Raw genomic sequence first — 19,277 nt, 5'->3', positions numbered from 1 at the left:
TATATAGATACAGATACAGATATAGATGCAGATATATGAAAAAGCAAACAGGGAGCTGGACTGAATAACAGCATAGATGAAATCTGAAGTGCAAGAATAGTTACAGTAACAGCAACAAACTGATGACAGACTAACTCAATGAATGGCTAGAAAAACATTAATTTCATTTTCTGCAGCACTTTGCACTTAAACTCCAGCACTTGAATTAATAAATATACATTTCTATGGCTACAAAGTAAGAAATGGTAACCTAGATGAGAAACTGCAACTTGCTTCTTAGATTTTCTCTATTCTGAAATAGATTACCTATGCTTCTTTGGTAAGGACTGGCTAAACCTTGTTTAGTGTACTGCATGTGGCCGTTCATGTTCATCTGAATGAAAGAATGATAGAAAGGGTATGTCGACTCTCATATGATGTGAATGAAATAAAATGATGCAGATGTATGGGAAGAGAAGAAAGGATGGCTCTTTTAATTTAAAGGACTGGTGAGACAGGTGGGCTATACTGTAATTTGGATGAGTGACGAGTGGTAATATAGTAGTGTGTTATATAAAAGTGGAAAGAAAAGTTTCAAATGAAAGTGGACAAGGAAGGCAACATAATACATGGTTTTCAATAAAGAAGGAGAAGCTGATATTGATCACAAGGAAGAATGTGTATGAATAACTTTTATGGCTGAAATATACTTGCCTGAACATTAAACTGCATGAAATATGAGCAGTCATGTTACACTGAGTAAAATGGGAACTATGAAGCAGTTCAAATATTGGGTTCTAATCAAGTTTTATAAAAGTAGGCTACAGTGCTTGTTTGCATTATGTTATTCATATGCCAGACCTAAGAGAAAACAGATTATTATGAGTAAAACTTACCACACTCAGCTTTTAAGCAGCAGGGATCATCTCCAGAACTTTTCACTAGCTTCTCATCTGGCTTACACACAGGATCTGGTGGACATGACTTAGGAGAACACTTCATACTATTTGACCCAGTACAGGTGCACTGAAAACATTTGTTTTCCCAGCTTTCACCAACCTAGTAGTTAAAAAAAGATATCCATTTACTATTTATTTTCTGAAATATCAAATTTCATTTCATAACAAATATTGAGTTACAAAAAAATAACTAGTACTTACTTTGTATTTATTTTGATTAAACGTGCATACCATTGGAACTGAAAAGAAAATGAATATGTTTATAAGAAATAATTATCATATATGTTTTTGCTGGCTTTTCATTGCATGTGAAACTTTTAGGAAGGGATAACATTACTGAAACATATCCTGCAATATCTAAGTAGTAGTTGAAGCTTGTAAAAATACTGTTTGACAGCAGACTGCAAAATTAAAAGAGTGCTTTTTATTTGTTAAATAATATTTATTTGACGAAAATGGTGGCTACACTCAACAGAACAGAATTAACAATATGTAAAATAAAACTACAAATATATGCTTTGGAAGCAAACAAAACATTAATACAACTCTCCAGAATAAGAAATTATGACACATGCTGTCCATTTTTATTATTGATCCTCGGCTTTATTGTATTACGGCTGAAGGAAACAATAGTCTTTCACACATTTGTTTACTATTGATTAGTCTTTACAGAGCAGAAACTCAATGAAACTGGGAAATAATAATTAACTGCTTTAAATTCATGCCACCCATTAAAACTGCGCAAAGCTTTCACAGCTTTCACAGATTTGTTTAACCCTCAGTTCTGATACATTTTCTTTACTCAGTTCTCACATGCTATTTTTGTTTCCCACTGTTGGGTTATGTCTAACTTTTTCTCCTGAGAAATGTTTGTCTGTTTTGTTCCAGATTTCCCTGTCTTATAAGTATCCAGTGGTCTGTGACATTTCAAGCACTTATTTTTGTTTTCATTTGAGCTGGTATCTCATAAATTTCTATGCCATTTTCTCATGTAATGTGCTTGCATGAGACTTCTAAATGGAAACCATGCAACTATTTATACTATTTTTTCTGTAAATTAAAAAGGGTTTATTCCACAATGGGGCAAACTCCTTTTACAAATGTGCAGCAACTTCAGGGAACATTCGAATAAGTGGCTAGTATCAGGGTGCAGCCTTAATTATATTAGAAATGTTTTGAATTTTGTCATGGATTTTGTAAATAGTATATACAGAGTTTCATGAGATTGTTAATTATTGTGTAAATGATTGTTTTGTTTTAAAATCAAATAAAAAGTTTAAAAAATGATTGATGAGGGTATTTTGAAAAACAAATTCACTGAAAAATAAAAACAATTAAAAATAAAACAAAAACTCATAGCTGTGTTCAGACCAACTGTGTCTGGATAGTAGTAGTGCTATAAAAATTATTTTCCTAATGTAAGGTGTTAGGTTAGGGTTAGGGGTGGTGCAGGAATGAAGAATATTTGATCAGAAACACTAAGAATACCAGCAGGTAGAGACACTTATTAAATATGCAATAAGGCATGAAGTCTTGTGCATGATACAGATATTACCCCATAGCCAGTTGTGTTGTAAGGTATAAACCATGGGAGTGAGTGCCTTATAGTCTGTTTTATTGTCCGCATATGTCATTTGGCAAAACTTTTATACTGCATGCCCTTCCTGACGTAACCCTCCCCATTTATTCTGGCTTGGGACCGGCATGAAGAAATGCACTGGCTTGTGGAGCCCCAGCAGTTGATGGAGCTGCCAGGTAAGAGGAAAAGAGGAAGGCCTAAGAAAAGATCTATGTATGTGGTGACACAGGAGATACAGGTAGTTTATGTGACAGAGCAAGATGCAGAGGACAGGAAAAAATGGAAACAGATGATCCGCTGTAGTGACCCCTAATGGGAGCATATGAAAGAAGTAGATGTGAGTGCCTTATAATCTCTGGCACTGTTTTAATATGTATACCAAGTGCAAACCACCTGCCTTATTGCACTTATAGAACAGACATCTGTATTTCTTACCAGTCTAGATTTTTCATTTAGTAGTAAAATTTAAACAACATTTTATGCAATAGCTGTAAACATTTAATCCAAAATTCAAGCATTGTAGTTTGCTTATTTAATACCTATCTCATATAAAACATGTGACAAAAGGGTTGTAGGAGGGAGAAACTAAATGCATTTATTGTGCTGTCTTCTTTAAGTTAATTATAAGTCCTTGGACTTGTATACCAAGTACATATTTACTCTTCTTGACAGAGGACAGACCCCTTTGACTGTAAAGTACTCTGCCTATTTCATAGGCATAATTTTCCATTTTCCCATATAGATTTCTGTTTCTTCTCATCTATAGTTATTTTCTATCTTTTCTTCCAAGCTTGAATATAATAATCAGATTCCAACAATTACTAGTCTGCAGGATATATGGTATCCTTGCTGGTACCTAATGCTTAACTACTATACTCCCTTTCCAAAGAAGCAGTAGTGTTAACTTTATTTATTCCAGTTCTTTAAAACTGCTAGTACCATCTTTATTGCTTTTTCTTCACTTAGTCAAAGCATACTTCTTCAGAGTTACTATCTTCAGTCCTGTTTATGTGAAAATGGATTAAATGAATATCCTGTTATGACCACTTATGTCATCTTATATACTGTTATCTCCAGTAATAAAAAATTATATCATGGAAAAATAATAACAGAAAGCAGCTAAGCTTTCCTGAGCCATATACCCTACACATGCTGTGCAATTTTCTTGAGGTGCAGTAAGCAATGAATCTGTATATTAAGAGTATGGCTGCCTAGCTCCCACACCACTTGATTACTTCTTGAGTGTATTTCTTTAAAAACAGGGTGCTTATTAAACTATGCTGAAATAACATCAGCAATAGCGGTTCTGAAAAGGTTTGCAGCGGTAGCATTGTTGCCTCATAGCAAGAGGTTCTCTCGTTTGATTCTCGGCTGGAGTGCTGTGAGTGCCTTCTGTGTGGAGTCTGCATGTCTTCTCTGTGGCTGGGTGGGCGTTCAAAAGACATGCGTAAATGGGCGTGCCTTTGTTGAAGTTTGAACTTTGAGCTGGCACCTCGGCGTTCATGAAAATCTACTGCCAATCATTAGCTGACTGGAGTTCCCCTGTGGCGACCGCTAACCCCCAAAAGTCGAAAGACAACAACTCTCAAAACTTTTCCTCACATTTAAAAGATTTCAGAGGTCAATGTAATTTACAGATGGATTTACCACTTAACTTACAAGAAGCATATATAGTTTCCTTGAAAACTGCTTGAAAATCTAATGCACAGAAGGCAAGAAGGTTTCTGTCATGACTTAGTACTTTGTTAAGCTGTCCACAAAATGATCAGATTTCTCTAGACTAGAAATAAAAAGAAATGCAATACAGATAAAACAGAGTTTATTGATATTCTCTCTGATTATCATTATTTGTTTGTACTATATCTGCATTATGACTTTAACAAATGACTATAACAATAACTGGGTAATATAATCAACTCCATACAAGGGAAAAGGAGGCAAAAGCCAGAAATGGCACTGTGTCTGTAAGATATTGTTCGCTTTTGTTATTTTAAAAGTCTAACACATGGATAGATTTACAAAGCAGGGAAAGGTAATTTTCACAGCATTTTTGTATTTTTTTTCCATTCCCTGCACTTTATATACTTTTAATAACAGGTGAATGTACTCTTCAGTACCTACTCTTAAATTTTGCTGTTAAATGATCTGAACTATGTGCCTTTTAATAGTGTAAGTTTCCAGTAGTTCAGGTATTTCTGTATTTGAATACGTTTTTAGAACCATTTCTTTATCTCATTAAGTAAAAATAAAAGTGTAAAACATTTTCCATCCTGCTTGCAAAAACAGTTCAAAGCCTTAAGAGTGGTTAGTGTTACCTGAATTCCCCACTGGAATTAACAAGGGTAAACAAAAATAATGCTAATTTAATATGTGTATAAATGACTTGATACAATAAATGAGAAACTAAGTTAAATTGTAAGAAAGGTTAGCATGTCTAAGTAACTTTTCTTGTTACTTACATTTATTATGGCCAAATTGCTTCCATTCCTATACAGACAGAAACAAGCATACAAACATGTTTGGGAGATTTGCAATGTTAACAGCAATGAAGTATCTTTTAAAGTATCTTTTGGGCACTACATGGAACCACAATCCTAAATGCATGGTCAGCCTTATTGTCTGGAAAAACTAAAATGTGTTTCAATTCAGTTTTTCCTAATAAATCACACAATAAACAATGCTTTATAGTCACATTTAATTATAGGACATATTTGCTTTGATAGTTATGGATTTGCATAACAGCAGGCACGAACACCTTGGAGGACATAACATTGAAAGGCCATTGGTTGACATCACAGAACTATAAAAATGACACTGAAATCCCCAGAAACATTGATTTAGAGAAATCCTCTTCCTAAGACATGAAAACCAAAAAGTAAAAAGGTCAAACAGACAAATTAATTGAAAAAATTCTAAGAAAAACCTAGCCAAGCTAGAGTTTTCACTGTATGAAACCTTAAACCCATAGGATATATACAAATAACCCCTTAAGGGCATCAAGTGTTTCAACTACATGGTCTCTGAATGTCCATGACTCTTTACTTTTTCTTTTTAACTTTTTGTGGATATATTCAGGCCAATAAAGCCAAACCCCACTAGCTACAGGCATGCTTGTTTCAGCCTTCTTATGACCTTATCAGCACAGCATAAGTGGACTATTTTGCTATACTTCAGAAACACAGGGTCTTTACATCGAACTGATGTCCATAACCATTAAGATATCTGCAAAATATCCCAACTAACATCCAAACCAAAAAGTAAAAAGGTCACACAAACAAACCAATTAGTAAAAACTACAAGAAATTCCTAGCCAAGGAGAGTTTTTTACTGTGTGATACACAGGGTCTGACACTAAATGGCTAAAAAATGCATTAATGTATACCCACGTTTATAATACTCCCCAAAAGTTGAATGAGTTATTTTGGATTTGGGAATTTATGTGGACAGTGACCTAACTTTTGACCAACATGTGTCTATTGTTTTAAGAAGGCCCTTCTATATTTCACAGCTTATAAACAAAGGGATTTTGTTTAGATCTATGGATGTCATTGCCTCCTTTCACTGAGCCCTCATTTGGCCAGTCATTGAATATAATGCCCCCTTTGGCATGTATCTATCCAGACACATTCAACAACTGGAACACCCACATAGATACCTTACTAAAATGTTACAAGGCCTAAACAACATGCTTGACATGGACCAACTCGAAGTCCTGTTACTATACTTGGTATCCTACAAACTGCTTATAGGTGACCTGTGTCTAGCATACAAGGCATCCTCAGATCCATTACTGATGGATTTACTGCACATCAGCAAGTGAAATAGCATCAGAAATACTTGGTCTAGAGATCTTCTGCAACATCAAAAGAATGGTTTGGAAAGGCAGGTATATTTCACAGATGATACTGCTGCTGTGGCACAGAATCCCCATCTACATAAAATAAAGTTCACCCCGTCCATATTCAAGCACAACTTATATCTGTGGATGGGAAACAGAAACTTTACCCCAGGACAGCCCCATGTACTACCAATGGACAGTTTCTAAATGCTTTATCCCATGCATAGTTCCCTTCTAATTATCTATTGTATTATCTCGGGCATTCTCATTAGGGGGACAATTATAATTATAATTATTCACCATGGGATGGGCAAAGCCAATCTATAACCAAATGACAGAGGTTATTTAGAGCATAAAAAGTGAAACTGACTAGACATAAATTAGCCCACAAAGGCAGCTAGCCTAGTACTTACCTATAATCCTATTAACCTATAAAATTATTTTGATTTTTATTTGGATCAAATATGTTTTTAAATGTGACATTCTATGCAATAGAGAACATGCCAGAGTTAGGGATTTTTCCATAAGTTCTTGTTGGCAAATAATTTGTTTCACTATAATATCTGTTGTCTACCACATATAGGTAAATACATGCATTGTCAGTTGTAGTTGGCTGTGATGAATGCATCCAAAAAGTAAGATTTAAACCAAACATCTGTTACTATGCAACAAAGTTTTGTTGATAGAGATTGTAATGAAAGTTTTGTAACTAGAACTGTTGATGTGTTATGTGATGTTAAGAAAGCATGTGATACTAAGAAATGTTATATTACTCCTTTCAGAAAGAATAATATTTAAACAAAAATAATTTTATAACTTGCAGGACCATCCAGGGCAGACCTTCCTCATTCTGATGGAATAAAGTATGCTGCCACACCCACCAGTACAATCATTCATGTTGAGTGATCTTTTAAATCAGTTTGGAATGACACACTTCAAGTACCCAGATATCCACAGTGGCAATAAATGCACCTACTTTTGACACCCACTTTATTGTAGAGGAGATCATACATTAGCTTGGTGACATTGTGGCCATACATTATGGAAAAAAAGTGGTAAATACAAAAGCCACTTACAAATGCTATAATGACAATTAGTAAATTCAAATGTATATCCTGTTCTAGCTGACTGATTGATAGAATACACAAAAAATTCTCAAAGGCATTATTGAGAGCTAAACAATATTGGTCATATTAAGAGTTTGCAAGCAGGAAGTAATAGGATGATATGGGCTATTACAAGAGGCTACTTTAAACAAAGGATAGTGACACTCACTTTTTGCAAATAAAGGACAGCAGGCGATCTTCACACATTAAGGTATTTATGTTTTCTTTGACTGGATTGGTCAATAAAAAGTTTTTTCTAATGGGGTATTAGTTAACCCTCAAAGAGCATTGGAAAGCTCTGGAATAGAGCTGCAGGGCAGCTACCTGAGGACAAGTTACATAATTATGATATGATCTGTCATTATGTCTGAGTAAAATGGATAATTTTGCACAAGCATCTCAATCATACCACAGCATAGCTGGGTAGGACTTAAATAACTGTATACAAGCAATGATAATTTTATTCTTGAAGCTATAAAAGTAATTATCAAGATTTTCACTAGCACCAATCAAACAAAAATACAAAAACAGTGCATTATTTCAAATAAAACTTACCACACTGAGTTGTTGGGCAGCAGGAGCCACTTGCAAAATTTTTTGTTAGTTTTTCGTCTGGCTTGCATATTGGATCTGCTGGGCATTTCTGAGGTACACACTGTACAGACTTTGTTATCTTACTACAAGTACATTGCTGGCACCCAGAAGTCCATGTATCACCAAGCTGTTAGTGAAAAAGTGTAGAATTGTTTGTGAACTTTGTAGCTTGATATTCAAGTATTAAAATAAACCGCCAAGAATTTGATAACACTTACCATGTATTTCTTTTGGTTATATGTGCACGTTATTTTAACTGCAAAAACATAAAATATATGTTCTAAAAACAGTGATTTACTATTATACATTTTTTGATTAGCATTTCCCATGATGTTCTCTTAGTACCAGTAATTGTTCATTATATACAGTGATATATAAACAGTATAAAAGTAACATAATGCCTCAAAGTACTTGACTGATGAAAGAGGATAAGATTGTTTTCTGTTATTCCATGAGGTTATTATAAGGAAAATGTAATGCACCTTTCAACTTCATTATATCATGGAATATATTTTAGATACAAGTGAGGATAAAAAAGATAATTTCTTTATTAAAAGTTATTAGTTATCTTTGAATAACTAACCAGTAGATTATATGATTTATAATAAAGCAACTGAAGTGTCAAGCAAGGGTAATGCACTTTTGACAGGCTGATTATTGACTATCTGGGACTCTAGATTGAAAAACATCAAGAACCCATGAACTACCACATAGGCAGCAATCTACTTAACACCAAATGCATGATAAGAGACCTTGGGACCCAGGTGGACAGTAGTCTCTCCTTTGATAGTCACATCGCCACAGTAGTCAGGAAGTCCTTCTACGTGGCACACCTCATCATAAAAGGGTTCTCATCCAGGAAAAAAGAGGTCATCATTACCCTCTACTCATCACTCATTAGACCCATTACAGAGTACAACGCCCCTTTTGGAATGTACCTCACAAGACATCTGCAGCAGCTGGAAAGGCCACAGAAGTTCCTCACAAAGAGGATTACTGGACTCAAACAAATGCCCTACACTGACCGTGTCAAAAAACTCCAGCTTTACTCCATAGCTTATCGCCTACTCAGAGGTGATCTCTGCCTAACATATAAAGCTATGTCAAACCCAGAGCTGTTGGACATGCTACACCTAAAGAAATCCCAATCCCTCCGAGCTACATGCTCTAGGGACCTAAACCTTGTCACCACAATAAACAGGATATGCTGGGGGGATAGATACCTGTCCCAGAGACTTCCCATACTCTGGAACAGGCTACCCATCTATGTCAAGCAAAGTTATTCATTAGCACTCTTCAAGAAAAATCTTGATTAGTGGATGGGAAATAGGAAATACATCCTGGGGATCACTTCTGTGTCTCTGCACGACAGTGGCACAGGAAAATAACTTTCCTGGGTGGTGTAAGACAGGGAATCTTGTTGGCTAGGCTTACGTAGGCCCTTGGGCCAATAGCCTAGTACCTACCTATGAACCTAAGAACCTATGAACTAGACTGGAAAGATAGGGACATTAAGAAAAAGGTAGATGACAGATTATTCTGATAAGGCAGAGGCATAGTTTGGGATAAGCCATCATAATTTGACTGATGATTGTATGAATGAGATGGAAATAAAGAGGCTCAGATGCACGTTTCTCTGATGTACACATAGTCAACAGATTGACTATTTAGGCACAGTATCTAAAGATAAGAGGAAACTAAATCATCAATGATGGTATGATAGAGATAATTTTTTAGAAGTATCAAATGGTTAATCCTGACAATAGAGGAAAACAGGATATTTTGACTGAAATAGAAATCTGGTCCATTCATGTCAACTGATTATTCAAACTGATGCCATGTTCATTTACTTTCAATACCATGTTGCTTTCATGTTGTATTCTGTAGTTTGGAATTGTATCAAAAAGTAAATGGACATGGCATCAGTTTGAATAATCAGTTGACATGAATGGACCAGATTTCTATTTCAGTCAAAATATCCTGTTTTCCTCTATTGTCAGGATTAACCATTTGAGACTGTTTCGAAAAAGTCGACCAAGTTTAAAAGGCATGATCTGCCTTTGACAAAGCCAAACTGGGTTGGATCCAAAGTCTGCAAATTCCCTATGTCTTTATTTATGAGATCCATTATGATCCTCTCCATGGCTTAGTCTCTAACTAAATGAGATAATTCACTGCTGAAATAAGTGCAGTCTTAATGCTCTGATATATTGTCTCCTCTTACACTCAGTTTCTATCTTCTGTCATAGAGCAGAGCCTGCAGTCTCTGTACCTGACCTCGATAATGCAAGAGATCTGCCACAAGGCCCTGCTTGTACAAGTTTATTGAGACTTGTTTCATTGTATAAAAGCCTGCTGTCACTACATCTGACCTTGATACTGCAGTAGCTCTGCTGCAAGGCCCTACTCCTACAAGTTTACTGAAAACTGTGTCATTTATAAAAGCCTGTGGTCACTACATCTGACTTCAATACTGCAGGAGCTGTGAAACAAGGCCATCTTCCTACAAGTTTACTGAGAGTTGTGTCATTGTATAAATTAAACACATATATTATGAAGAACCTTGCTGTCTGTTAACTTTAATCAGTCAAATACATGACTGCTCTGTGATTGAATGGCTCTGTTAAATAATAGGTCCCCTCTAAGGACCTGTTACTAAGTTGGCGGCCGGTCCCTTTTTCTTCACTAGTAGACTATACTGCACATGTCAGTTATTTAGCCTCAGGAAATGACAGAAAACCACTTTTACTATGTATCTCTTTGTTAATTGTTTTGTACTGGTGATAAACTGATTTCACTCAGTTATAAATTGACCAGTCGGTGGGCGTCTCTAACCAACCCTGCCCAACAGCCCGCTATCATCACATCCACTGTCACCTTCAAACCTGTTCTCACATTCCTAGGTTCATAGGGCATTTATAAGCCTAGCCAGAGTGTGTTTGGCTTTCCCCACCCTTTTAGATTATTCCAGATAAAAACTACTGTTAAACAAACTTAAACCATGGTCTTCTTATATGATTGTCATATAACTTATATATATAACTTATATATATACTTAACAACTGTTTTTATATTATCCCTAATTTGTTATAATTATATAAACTGCAGATGTTTTTGATTTATTTTTGAAGATTGTAAAATTATAGTTTTTAAAATGCTTTGTAATAGTTTGGAGCTTTTCTTCCCGGGTTTCCACTAAAAATGGCCTTCTACCTATTCAGACTTTCTCTGGTAATCAGATGTCAATAAATAATGAATAAATAAACGGTGAATTTGTAAATTGCTAAGGTAAGGTCCATTGATCCCAATGACTGTAAAATACAATTCTAGTGATTTTCTAAATAACTTTACCCAGGAAATTAATGTTACAATAGGGCAGAAGTTATCAAGAATGTTGAGGGAAAAGATTTCTTGAAGGCAAATATAATAAAGATTTATTTATTGCATTTGTTTACCAGGAAAGTCCACTAGGCCTAAATGAGCTTATTTTCAGTGGAGGCCTGGGGAGAAAAGAGCCTCATTAATTACATACAAAGCAATGTTAACAGACAAAAACAAAGTATGTCGAGATGTAGCAGTACAATCAATAAAATAATAACAACAGTGAGATTGTTTGCAATAATGGTATAGGTATACAAGTAAAAATAGAATACATTCAAATAAGAATTGTAAATGCAGAATTCTTTAGCAGAGGAGAGTTAGCTTCAGGGTGAGAGTAGAAGGAGACAGATGGGCTAAAGGAGGGAAACGTCAAGCCAGAGTGACAGTAGAAGGAGTAAGTATAGTAGAGAATAGGAGCGGAAATAACAATAATTAAATTAAGTCAGGTTTTGAGGTTGTTTGTTGGGGTGCAGGTACATATCCAATAAGAGGAGAGATTTAGTCTGAGGGATTTTTAAAGGAAGAGAATTACTGGTAGCCCTGAGTGAAGGAGGGAGAATATTCCATAGTTTAGAGACAGTAAAAGAATAAATTTGGCCGGATGAGAGCTTGGGTTTGTCAACAGTCAGTAACATTTTGTTTTCAGACCTGAGGTGTCGATTAGGATGGTACATGGTCAGTATGGAGGAGAGGGAAGGGCAGGTTGCTGGGTGGTAGATATGTTTATGGGCTGTAGTTAGTTGTAGATAAGTGAGGTAGTGAAGAGATTTGAGCCAATTTAGTTGGTACAGAGAGGAACAGTGGTGGGTGGAAATTTTTCTCTAATAAGGATGGAAAAAAACTCTAGTCATAAAGCAGGAATACAGAATTGATAACTAATTGGTGCTAAATCATCCAGGTAGGAAATACCAATCAACAAGTTGTAAGGCAAAGTCAGGACGTTGTCATTAATAGGAACTATAAACACTACCCAAGAACAGACTAATAGTAAAATGAAAACAGTGGAATCAGAAGGAGAAAGTTGAGATCCAAGAGTGGCAACAATTCCAGAGAAGAACTAAACATCACCTTATCATTTTATGAAATGAAAGCTCAATGTCCTGTTGGTGAACATCTGTAGTGCACAGCCTGCAAAGCTCACTTATTTGGCTAGGTGTTGTGAATGTGATCATTATTATGTAGGGAAAACCATCAGGAAGTTATCCAAAAAAATCTCAGAACATAATAATGTTATTAAAATAAAAATTATACCAACACATTGGCTAAATACATTTCTCTATGTTTTGGTTTTAGGAAGTTCAGCTTCTTTGCATTAGAAGATGATGGAATGTCCTATACCAACAGTTTCAAGAATTAATTGGTATGCAGAGAACTTAAATGGCAAATGCTATTAAGGTCTTATAAAAATGGGACTTAAATGAAACTGTTAATATCAAATGTATTTTGAAAAGAAGGTTATTTTGAACCTTGTGCCATTTAATTAACAAGTTTTACATTTTATATTATATCTGAAGATTAGTTTCTTAGTATTTTAAATATTGATATATTTAGTATTAATTTAAAGTGATATGATACTTATAATGTTTTAAGAATTGAATATGCATGAATTATATTCTGTTATTGGTCAAAATATTTATTATGTCAATTTAGGCAGGGTATTTAAGAGAAAGAATGCTATTAGTATTTTTTTCTGACAAGTTCTGGTGATATTAAAGGAATGTAAGCACTTAAACTACATTTTTTGTGTTACTGCTAAGGTGTCATTTCGGGTTTCAGTTTTCTTAAGTCTGTGATGTTTTTCTTAACCCTGTCCATTCACTCATTTGGTTGGCCTCATTATGCTTCTGTCCCGTTCCCTTAGGCAGAGTGTTGACATTTTCCTAGACTACCTTTTAATCCATAGCCACCATCCATAATACAAACTCAAACCTCATCTAAGCTATTTCATTTTGTTGCTACCATTTCTTTTTTGTTTTCTATAATGCTTATTTAGTAGGCTGAAGCCAATTTTTGGTAGTACTACTAATGTTACCTCTGTATAAATACAGTTTGTATCTCTCTCTCAAATTTAACTTAAGAAATGTTTAGTTTCTGCATTTGATTGCTTTTTTTATGAAAAATTAGGTTTGCATTCAGACCAATAAAGCCAAACCCCAGTAGTTGTGGTCATGCATGTTTTGGCCTTTTTATTCACCTCTTCTGCACAGCTTAAGTGGATAAGAGATACTGCTTTTGGTCTGCTGGATAAGGTTAGAACTTACAAAAGAATCAAAAGATGGTTTACAGTGACTGTCAGAAAGAAATGAGACAGTGTAGCTAGAAGACAAATGCTTGTGAAGGGACTGGGGAGCAATTCTTTCCAGTTATGTAGTTGGGATGTATCCCCCCATTAAAATATGATCTACATTTTCACATCATCTTTGTATGAGTTTAGGGCTGATCATTGATGAATAACTGAACAGGTCAGGGAAACTCCAAGAATCTTAACTTATTGAAGGTATTGCTGGTAATTCGGCAACAATGGTATGTAAGAGCTTTATTTTAACATGTGGCTAATTTTTGCTTTCAAGAAATGCTGTTAACGTGGATAGGACTTGAATGTATAAAATGTGTGACTTCTTAGTTATTTAAAGAGGATTTGTGCCAATTATTGAGCAGTCTCTATAAAAAATCAAAGGAAAATGTTTTTGTCTGGTTTTGTTGTATTTGTAAGATACTAGTGATTGTTTAGAGTTTATTTAAATAACAGGTTACGTAACTAAGGGTGGTTGCCAAACTAGGAACATGTTAGCAAAGTGGATAGAAACTTGATATAGAGGGGAAATTTTTATATAAATCAGTAGGGTAGGGTAGGTCACTGAGTCACTGATGGAATGTGGGCAGGTGTGATTTATTTTTCATTAACATTAGCAAATAGGGATATGTAAAGCTTTGGCTAGAGTAGTTTGGGGAGTAGGTCAAGATCAGTTACAAGGAATATAAGGATCCTTGTACTTATCCAGGTGGAGTCTTAATGATATGCCAACACTCTGCCCTGCCCAGGGGTAGCATTAGTGTTGGTCAAAACACTGTCTTAATCCAAGGGCCAGTGAATCCTAGCTGTAAAGTAGTTGTAGGGGTTCTTTTTGAGGAGGGGTTAATTATAGGAGAATGGGATGTTAGGAGTATTAATAATCACTTTAACAGGGAGAAAAATGTATGCAAATTTGTAATGGAGGAAATAGATGTAATCTTATTACAGGAAGTGAAGCTTAATGCTGGTAACACAGGCTCGCTTGATGGTCAGGACACAGAAGAAAAATAAGGAGGAATGGTTAGATAAGTTAGTAGTGATGGAGAGAGACATGGATGGTGGGTGGCAGGCAAATGGCTTAGAGAAGGCAAAGCAATAGCCTTATATTCCTTTTATGAGCCTATTACAGAGAGACCAGAAGTTTATTGGGAGTGGATTAGTCTTCTTAGGACAAGACTGATAGTTTAGGAAGATATTACTGTTTGATTGAACAAGAAGAGAAATAGATTATTTGGGCTAGTTGAATTTTATAAAGCTAGTCTGAAAGAGCTGGGGAGGCTATAATGAGAGAGGGCTTTTGGATATTTGACAGATTTTAAAGCCAGAATAGAGGTGATTTAATTTTTCTAGGTGGTGAAAGAAAGCTGGCTAGTAGGTTTGATAGACTGTTGGTGGATAAGGAGACACTAGGAGAGCTGATGGAGGTACACTGGGCGAAAGGGTTAAATCTCAACATACTATGGTTCAATTGTAATGGGATGAGGGAGAAGGGCCCCTAAAAGTATGGGAGTGGAATCTGGTGCATAATATGAGTATGAAGGATATTAAATGATTACTGTTGGTGTAGGACATGTTCTTATGAATAGGATCAAGGAGGATGATGCAAAGCTTAGAGAATGGTATGGGGTGAAATTTTGATAATAGGGGAGAGAGATAGAGATAATATGATGAGAGTACAATAAAGGAATTAAGAACATAGAGGAGCAGCTTAAGTATTTTCAAGCTCAGGTAACTATGGGTGGAGTGAGTGAGTGAGTGAGGACAAGATTGAAGAATACTAATTAGGGATAAAAGATCTTGAAGGAACTAGGGTTAGGGTGGAAATGGTAAGATGGGGTAAGCTGGTGGATAAATGGGGCAATAGATCAAGGATTGTTGATGGGGAAAATAAAAGCATGTGAGAAAAAGGTATGAGTGGGCAAAGTAAGGCATGACTGAGAGGTGGGAAGAAGTCAAATAAGTAGATTAGGGATATCAAGAATATGTAGAATTAAAAGAAAGGTAAGGTTCCAGGATGTCTTCTCTAATTTCTGGAAGGGGACAGTTTTAGAGGTAGAGGATAGACAAGAGTTGAGCCGCAAGATGAGGGTAATTCATTGAAAGTAGGGGAAGGCTGAAGGACCAGATAGAGACCCCATCAACTTTTATAAAAGAGTGGGATTTCACACTGAGGATCATTTGCCAAAGATGAGATTCTAGTGGCATGTAGATTGTCACTGTCAGTCAAAAAGGCCATGTTAATGATTCTGTGTAAGCAGGAAGGAATTTACATGATTATTATGAATTATAGCTCTATTTCTTTATACAATGTGGATATCAATATATTTGCTCTTATTTTGATGGAAAGATTGAAGAGTGTTCTGCTTCAGTTAATAGGGAAGGAGCAAGTAGGGTTTGTAGTATGGAAATCATCAAAGAATCACTGGAGAATATTAATAAACTTTGTAACCTGGGAAGCTAATAAGAAGGAAGACAGAGCTGGGACAGAACTCATTGATGTTGTTTATGTGCTATAAGAATTAATATAAAAGGCATTTCAAAATGGTCTATATTAGAAGACTGAATGTTTAGGTGATCAAACACCTAACCATCGATCTTCTAATATCGAAAGCAAAAAATGGCAAATGGCCGATTTAACGCAGGGAAAGCTTTCCCTTGGCCATTCACCGGAGTTTGCTATTTTCCTACTGTTGAGCGATCTCTGAGTTGGTATATTTAGTTAGGGGGGTGTGGGGGGCACAGCCCCCCATGTCAGGGAGTGGGGTGGGCAAAGCCCCCCACTTAATTTAGATATAAAGTAATGTTTTTTTGTGTTGTGGCTGAAGGACGTGTTTCCCTGGGACACTCAACATTGTGTGGTTTGATATTATAAGATTGATGTTTAGGTGTTTGATCACCTAAACATTCGGTCTTCTAATATAGACCCTTTCAAACAGTAGTGAACATGGATGCTGGATGAGGGGAGTAGAAGCATTGTATAGGGTTCCATAGGTGTGACTATTTCTTAATGAGGGAATGTCCAATAAGACTGAGATGAAGAGGAGAAACAGCCAGAGGTGTTCTCTGTCTGCATGATTGTTTTTTGTTAACTATAAAATGTTTAGTACAAATCGTATTTCAGAGTGAGCAGCTATTTTGCATTAACCAAAGCTATTCAAGGCATAACTACAGATACGGAAGTATTTCAGATTATGCAAAGTTTTTGCAGTATGTGGTTTATCATGATGTATTTATTTCAAAAAGTATATATGTGTAAATTGCAACTACTTTGAAAAAGTGCAGTCAAAAATACAATTATTTCAAAAAAGTTTCTTGTGCTGTGTACGTTTGTTCACAGAGTTTTGTCATTTCAAAGTGTTTCTTACACTATACAGTGTTATTCAAAGTACAGCTATTTTGAAAAGTTTACTGTGTGCTGTACACAGTTCAGTCGCATGTGCAATCAGTTTGAAGCGTTTCTTCCTATGAGCTTCTTCTACTGTGTACAGTTTATTTGCAAAGCACAGTTATTTCAGATAACACTGATAAGGAATGGTTTCATAAATTCAGTGATTTCAAGAGTGTTCTTGTGCCACTGAGACGTATTTTGCAAAGTACAAGTGTTTCAGAGGCTTACTCTGGTATTGGGCATAGTTACAAGTGTTGGCATAAATTTCTGGAATAGATATGTGTGTGCATGTTTGTGCATAAATTCAAGAGCCTTCAGTGGTGTGTGTTGATATTGCAAAGGCACTTTGCAGACCCAGTCGACTTGTATTTGATCACAATAGTGCAGAGAATTGGAGAGTATTCAAGGAGGAATGTGACATTTTTATACAAACAGCTTTTTCAGATAAAGATGTACATACAAAGGCTTTCATTTGTTTAACTTGGTAGGGTCTGAAGCTATTGAAAGGGAGCGTTCATTTGTGTATGCACCAGCAGTATATACTGGAGGGGGGGAACACAGCCAAATTGTTGTACCAGCTGAATCAAGAGAGGATCTTGAGTGTGTGAAGTATAAATGCAGAGAAATGTGCAATCCCCAGACAAATGTTACATTAGAGAGGCATTTATTTTACACAACAGATCAAAAGCCATGGGAGACTTTTGCAGCTTATATCACTGACTTGAGAAATAAAGCTAAGACGTGCAGATTTGGTGACTTGAAAGATGAGTTAAGGACAGGCTTGTGTCTCATGTTAATAGTGCTCCAGAGAGAAAGATTTTACTTCATGACAGTGATTTAACACTGAGCAAGGCAACAGAGGTTTGTCAAATCCATGAACTGACAGAGAGGCACACAAATATGCTTGTAAGTGATAAAAGCATGATTTTACCAAGTTCTAGAGCAAACATAAACAGTACTCAGTGTGTGGCTGGCAGAAACAGGCCTCAGCACATGGCAACTCCAGCAGTATAAGGGTGAATCAGCAAAACCAGTGTCAAGCTTTATTGTTAGCTGTCACAAGTGTGGTGCCAGTCATGAGCCTAGAAGAGAAAAGTGCTTAACATCTGGTTTACAATGTCACAAATGTAAAAACTGGAATAATTTTCAAAAGTTTTGCAAATCAAGAAAGCCTCATTCTGTTATAAAGAAAAGTCACTCAAAAAGCAAGTTGATCATATAGAGAGCTGCAACCCTACTTTTTATGTAGATGGTATATCAGTAGTTGGTGAAAAAGTCGATGCAGTAGATTTGTTGGCAAAAAATGAAGTGTTTTGTACTGTTCTGATTAATTGTTAGCCCGCAGAACTCAAAATGGGCACTAGTTCAATGTTATGTCAGTGAAAACATTTCCTAAGGTGAGAGCTGATGAGCAACTTAATCTAACCAATAGTGCAAAACTTGTTGCTTATGGAGGTGAAGAGATTTAAACTGAAAGTTCAGTAATACTTTCATTCGTTTCGGCTGAGAAGAAATACTGCTTGCAATTCTACATAGTTCGAAGACCTGTCATTGTTAGGTCTTAGAGACAGTTTGAGAATGAAACTGTTTTCTTTTGCCAAGGAAGTCCATCATATAAGCACATGTCCTAGTTCCAATTTCACAGATATCATTTTCTCAGAGTATGCTGTTTTTGATAACGTTTTGGTCAAACTTCAAGTTGTGTACTCAATGAAAATAGATCCAGAAGTCAGTCCAGTGGTCAGACCAGCAAGGAGCATTCCAATAGCTATGCAGAATAGAGTCAAGGTCCAACTTCATAAAATAGTGCAGCAAGGTGTGATTTGTCTAGTCACAGAACCAACCGAGTGGGTATCTTCCATCGTAGCTGCTCATAAAAAGAGTTTAGATGAAATCAGAATATGCATTGATCCGAGAGACTTGAATAGAGCATTAAAGAGACCCTGTCATTTTATGCATACAGTAGAAGAGGTCACTGCCCTGATGCCAAATGCTACTAGCAAAGTGCTCATTTTAGCAAGTGATGCTTGATCGGAAATCTTCACTACTGACTACATTCAGTACCCCATTTGGCAGATACAGACTCTTAGGATGCATTTTGCTATAGATTCTGTAAGTGAAGTCTTTCAACAATGGAGCAATTTTTTTTCAGGTTATCCA

The 19,277-nt window shown here is 35.9% G+C and overlaps 1 protein-coding gene across 1 annotated transcript in view; it reads right to left on the bottom strand.

The window, feature by feature from the left end:
- Nucleotides 1-19,277, bottom strand: part of LOC122815033 (mucin-5AC-like) — a 168,090-nt gene that overhangs the window by 36,274 nt on the left and 112,539 nt on the right. The window contains exons 35-38 of the mRNA XM_044087284.1: nt 8,274-8,311; nt 8,017-8,182; nt 1,140-1,177; nt 876-1,038 (exon numbers count right to left, since the gene is read on the bottom strand). Of these exons, the coding sequence (XP_043943219.1) occupies nt 876-1,038; nt 1,140-1,177; nt 8,017-8,182; nt 8,274-8,311 (405 nt within the window). The remainder of the gene's footprint in view (nt 1-875; nt 1,039-1,139; nt 1,178-8,016; nt 8,183-8,273; nt 8,312-19,277) is intronic.

This window comes from Protopterus annectens, chromosome 11.part0 (genome assembly GCF_019279795.1).
Source record: "Protopterus annectens isolate FY-2018-M chromosome 11.part0, PAN1.0, whole genome shotgun sequence".
Classification (NCBI taxonomy): domain Eukaryota; kingdom Metazoa; phylum Chordata; order Ceratodontiformes; family Protopteridae; genus Protopterus; species Protopterus annectens.
This window is presented reverse-complemented; position numbering and strand designations above follow the sequence as displayed.